Here is a 5,768-nt window from a genome sequence, read left to right as displayed (position 1 = left end):
TGGTTATTATTCTTGTATGAAGGAGCGTCAAGGAACTCTTCTGCTGGGCTATAAAGGTTGTAATCGGGGTTTAGAAGGTGAGAAGCAAGTAATTTAAATGACGAGTGAATTAAATGGCAAGTAAAAATAAATAATAACTGTAAAACAACTTTTGGCAAGATAAGGAAAATTAGAAGTCCAACTTAGCTATCCCTCTCAACAATAATGAAAGTTGTATCTTAATTCCACTTGGTCAACCTGTACCAGGGCAAGGAAAGTCAAGGGACTAATTGAATTGACCTTTGAATCCTATTTATTTCCTAAAAAAAGGTTGGGATTATTTAAGTTCAGCTCAATTAACAAGATAACGATTATCAATTATGTTGAGTTTAATAACTGTTGAGTTACTAAATTCTTAACCAGAACCAAAAGGGAAAAAAGTAAAATTGCTGGAATAGTAAAAATATCCTTAGATAGGAAGCAATGGTAACTTAAATCAAAGAGAACAATCATAAACTGAAAATACCTCAAATATCATTAATTCAAATAGCAGTCTGTGACATGGGATAATTCGTAAATCAAATTATAATAATCAATTCAAATGTTGGAATAAATAAATAAAAGTAAAACTAAAATAAAAGAACATTAAAACCTGGATCCAGAGTTACTCCCAAAACAAGAAGAAGTCCTAAATCCTAAAAGAGAGAGAGAATCTCTCTCTAAACTAAATCTAAATCATGAAAACTAGAAATTGGCGAGCTCTCCTTTGAATGGGTGCATTCCCACACTTTATAACCTCTGGTCTATGCTGTCTGTACTTGGATCTGGGCCAAAAAGGGCTTCAGAATTTGCTGGGGGCGTATTCTGTAAATTCTGATACGTGGCTTCTGTCACGCGTCCGCATGGGTCACGCGATTGCGTCATTTGGAGCTTTTTCTTGCCACGCGGCCGCGTCAGTCATGCGACTGCGTCATATGCGTTCTGCTTAAGGCGCGCGGTCGCGTCAGTCATGCGGCCGCATCGCTGCTTCTTTGCTTCTGGCACGCGATCGCATCATCCATGCGATCGCGTGAATACCAGTTCCCTTCAAAGCTCCGTTTTGCTTTCTCCTTCCATTTTTGTATGTTTCCTTTTCCATCCTTCAAGTCATTCTGCCTTAGAAAATCTGAAACTACTCAACACACTAATCACAGCATCGAATGGAAATAAAGGTAATTAAAATAATTAATTTTTAAAGCTTAGGAAACATGTTTTTCACAATATGACATAATAAGGAAGGGAAGGTAAAACCATGCAATTAATGTGAATAAGTAGGTGAAGAGTTGAATAAATCACTCTAATTAAGCACAAAAGAACTCATGAAATATGGGTTTATCAGTCACTATGCCCAACACTCGCGAGTTTGAAGCTCGTCACAGTCATCCCTTCCCAGATCCTACTCGGAATACCACAGACAAGGTTTAGACTTTCCGGATCTCAAGAATTCTGCCAATTGATTCTAGCCTATACCACGAAGACTCTGATCTCATGGAATGGAAGGCTCGGTTGTCAGGCGAGGCAACCATGCGTCATGAACCAGAAGACTAAGAGATACGCACTCAAACTATTGCAAGTAGAACGGAAGTGGTTGTTAGGCACGTGTTCATAGGTGAGAATGATGATGAGTGTCACGGATCATCACATTCGTCAGGTTGAAGAACGAGTGTATATCTTAGAGAAGAAATAGGCTTGAGTTGAATAGAAAAACAATAGTACTTTGCATTAATTCACGAGAACAGCAGAGCTCCACACCTTAATCTATGGTGTGTAGAAACTCCACCGTTGAAAATACATAAGAACAAAAGGTCTAGGCATGGCCAAATGGCCAGCCTTCCAAAGAGGGTTTAATCATCAAAACATGATTCAAAGATGATCAAAAGATGAATTGAAAGATGAAAATATAATAGCAAAAGGTCCTATTTATAGAAAACTAGTAGCCTAGGGTTACAGAAATAGGTAATTAATGCAGAAATCTTCTTCCGGGCCCACTTGGTGTGTGCTTGGACTGAGCATTGAAGCTTTCACATGTAGAGACTTTTCTTGGAGTTAAACGCCAGCTTTTGTGCCAGTTTGGGCGTTTAACTCCAGCTTTTATGCCAGTTCTGGCGTTTTGACGCCAGGATTTCTATGCTGACTTAGAATGCCGGTTTGGGTCATCAAATCTCGGGCAAATTATGAATTATTATATATTGCTGGAAAGCCCTGGATGTCTACTTTCCAACGCAATTGAGAGCGTGCCAATTGGGCTTCTGTAGCTCCATAAAATCCACTTCGAGTGCAGGTAGGTCAGAATCCAACAGCATCTGCAGTCCTTTTTCAGCCTCTGAATCAGATTTTTTCTCAGGTCCCTCAATTTCAGCCAGAAAATACTTGAAATCACAGAAAAACACACAAACTCATAGTAAAGTCTAGAAATATGATTTTTAATTAAAAACTAATAAAAACATAATAAAAACTAACTAAAATATACTAAAAACATACTAAAAACAATGCCAAAAAGTGTATAAATTATCCGCTCATCACTTACACTTTTCCTTAACCATGCCTAAGTTTATACATATAGCCTGGCAATTTTTTATTCTCTTATCCTACTTATATCGGATGATAATATTTTGCTTGAAGTTAAAGTGTATTGTGATATACCTTTGATAAAAGAAGTTTGTGTCTCCGGTATTGGCCGCATCGTTGTCCATTCTAACTATTATTTATGATGCCTATGAAATGGGGGATTAGCTATTCATCTTGAATGTGATTAGAAAATATCAGCTTCCACCAACCTTTTTTAAGTCTCATACATTTACATTCTGTGGTGGATAGTGACAAGTGGGGATACACATAATATAGGATCACATGGTACAAAATATCTTTCTTTCTCTTTTTACTCAACTTTTTTAAGCATATGATTTCATTCCTCACTATGTTATGTAGTGCAGTTGGCTTTCATGTAGTTAATCTTGCTAGCTGTTTCTTTAGGGTTACATTGAGCTGTTTGCGTGACTGTGTGAGGTCAAAGGCCTAAAGATATGATTGTGACCTGTTCTTATTGTGAATGTCAATCCTTTTTAGTTTTGTGTGCTGATTTCTTGTTGAAACTAAAATGCCCTATGCCCTTACCTGGTTACCTACTATACCTGAGACAGAGTATTATGTCTTGTTGGTGGTTTTATAATTTTATTCAACGAGATATGTTTGAGTAATGAATAACAGAGTTTGTGTATTTTTTTTATAAAATTGGATTGCAAACTTTGTTGGAATTGGATATGGAGGTGTACTCAACTGCTCATACTCATAGTAGGTGCAAAATAAATTTAAATTAAAGCTTCATAATAAGTGCATTTCGTATTCAAGTACATGTGACAAAAGACATTGAATGATTATATCTAGTTTAGATTTTGATTTGAGTAAATTGAATGTTTATGCTTATTTTGTATGAAATAATTTTGTTAGGAAGGAATGGAGCAGTCGGAGATTATTAAACGATGTATTTCTTTTTATTAAACGATGAGATTGAAGCATGATAATTTGATGTTGAACTTTGTTCTTACATTATTTGTGTACTTTAGGAATAAAAGTAGTGGGGAAGTGTCATTAGGCGGAAGAATGAATAGTAGAATTAGACGTGATGCTTTAGAGTGTATTATTGGTGAGGGTGATAGGAATTGTATTTAGGAGTTAAGAATGAACACAAATGCCTTTGCTAATTTATGCGAGTTGCTTCAAGTCCAAGGAGGACTTTGTGAGGATGGTCAAGTAAGCTTGCCGGAACAAGTTGCAACTTTTTTAATTATCTTAGCTCATCACAAGAAAAATTGTAGTCTATAAGTTAGATTTTGTAGGTCTGGGGAAACAGTTAGTAAGTATTTCAATAAGGTTTTAAAGGCTATTATACGTATGCAAAACTTGTTATTCGCCAAGGCATCACCGGTTGAAGAGGATTGCATAGACCCAACATGGAGAAAGTTTAAGGTAAACCTAAATGGATTATGTATGTAATTTGTTTTAAGCCTGGAAGAATTGTCTATCTAAAAGTTGTAATTTTTGTGAATTATAGAGTTGCTTGGGAGCATTAGACAGCACTTATATAGAGGTGACAGTCCCCGAGTCTGATAAGTCAAGATATCGAACAAGGAAGGGTAAAATATGTATTAATGTCCTAGGAGTGTGTAACCGAGATATGAGCTTTATTTATGTACTTAGTGGATGGGAGGGATCGGCATCTGATTCAAGAATACTTCGAGATGCAATCACTCGTGGTAATAGTCTCAAGATACCTCATGGTAATATCTAATTTATAAGTCATAAGTTAGATTTTGACATTAAGCTTGACTGCACAGTTGTAGAGCTTATTTTGTTTGTATGTAATATTTATAGGTAATTACTATTTAGTGGATGCGGGTTACACAAATGGTCCTGGGTTCCTAGCACCATATAGAGGCACTTGCTATCATGTTAGAGAGTGGGCTCAAGGAACACGTGCACCTCGCAACTACCAGGAGTATTTTAATAGAAAGCATTCTTCTGCTAGGAATGTCATAGAGCGATGCTTTGGATTACTTAAGAAGAGATGGTCAATTTTAAGAAGTCCTAGCTTTTACCCTATAAAAACACAAAAGCAGATCATAATTGCTTGTTGTCTGTTGCAAAATTTTTTTCGGAAGAACATGGATATGGATCCGGAAGAGCAAACTAGCTTCTTAGATGAATTTCTGCCCGTCGGAGAGGAAGCACCAGATGAGTTGATCGATGTGGTTGAAAATACGAATGAGTGGACACAATGTCGTGACAACATTGCAATTGAGATGTACGAAGAGTGACGAACTAGTCGTACGGAATAGCAAAGATTATAGGCCCAACTTGAATCTCCTTGTTTAATTTGGCATGAAACTTGTGATGTAATAGCTAAATTTGTGTGCGAAAGACTTTCCATTGTTTTGTTGGATTTTTTGTCATTGAAATTTTTAAATGGTTATTATAAGCCTTGTTTGTAATATTCATAATTATTAATATGACTAATTATTGCGTTGTTAGATTTCTATTATCATAGGTGATGTTTGATTTTAATGGATTGTACAACTTATTGCATGTTACATTTCTTCTTAGATGACAATGGACAAACGCATGTGGACTGATGAAGAAACTGAAGTATTTGTTGGTTTCATGGAGGAGTGTGTTGTTGATGGTTTGAAAGCTGATTGTGGACAATTCAGACCAGGAACTTTTAAAAAATTAGCCTTGAAGATGTTGGAAGCATTCCCAACTTGTACGGTAACTGCGAAACATTGCAAGAATAAGCATAAGCGACTGAAGGAGAAGTATCAATATGCCTCTGAGATGGTGGCATGCAGTGGATTTGGGTGGAATTTTGAAAAACAGTACGTAGATGTTGACAGTAGAGACGTTCTTGATGCGTGGATGAAGGTTGTTAACAAACTTACTTGAAATTATTTTATTAGTGACTTTAGAATATGTATGCTAACTTCTGTAAGTTTCATCACAGGCACACCCAACCAAATTTTATACTCCTGGTAAGCCATTTCCTTTGTTCCACCGATTAGAGGGTATATTCGGAAAGGATCGAGCCACGGGTGCAAGTACAGTCAGTGGTTTTGACGCACAAGAGCAAGTTCAAGAGGAGGAGGAAGATTATTGTCCAAGTTTGGATGATTTTGGAATGTCAGCAAATGTAAGTTTTCATGAAGGACAAGGAGCAGGTTCACACTCTGATGCTTGTGCAGCTAGCGGAAGGCATT

The 5,768-nt window shown here is 36.7% G+C and overlaps 1 protein-coding gene across 1 annotated transcript; it reads left to right on the top strand.

Moving 5' to 3' along the window:
- On the top strand, positions 4,172–4,876 carry LOC107646732 (protein ALP1-like). Its single transcript, XM_021105784.1, has 2 exons — positions 4,172–4,295; positions 4,390–4,876. The coding sequence occupies exons 1-2, from the start codon at positions 4,193–4,195 to the stop codon at positions 4,830–4,832; spliced, it is 546 nt and encodes a 181-aa protein (XP_020961443.1). The 5' UTR covers positions 4,172–4,192; the 3' UTR covers positions 4,833–4,876.

The sequence above is a fragment of the Arachis ipaensis genome, chromosome B06 (assembly GCF_000816755.2).
Source record: "Arachis ipaensis cultivar K30076 chromosome B06, Araip1.1, whole genome shotgun sequence".
Taxonomy (NCBI): domain Eukaryota; kingdom Viridiplantae; phylum Streptophyta; class Magnoliopsida; order Fabales; family Fabaceae; genus Arachis; species Arachis ipaensis.
This window is presented reverse-complemented; position numbering and strand designations above follow the sequence as displayed.

What these genes read in the sequence shown, in the direction of transcription:
- LOC107646732 (XM_021105784.1), top strand. Translation starts at nt 4,193, where the DNA reads ATGAGCTTTATTTATGTACTTAGTGGATGGGAGGGATCGGCATCTGAT. An exon ending in TAGTCTCAAGATACCTCATG is followed by an intron (nt 4,296 to 4,389) that starts GTAATATCTAAT and finishes TAATATTTATAG; the next exon opens with GTAATTACTATTTAGTGGAT.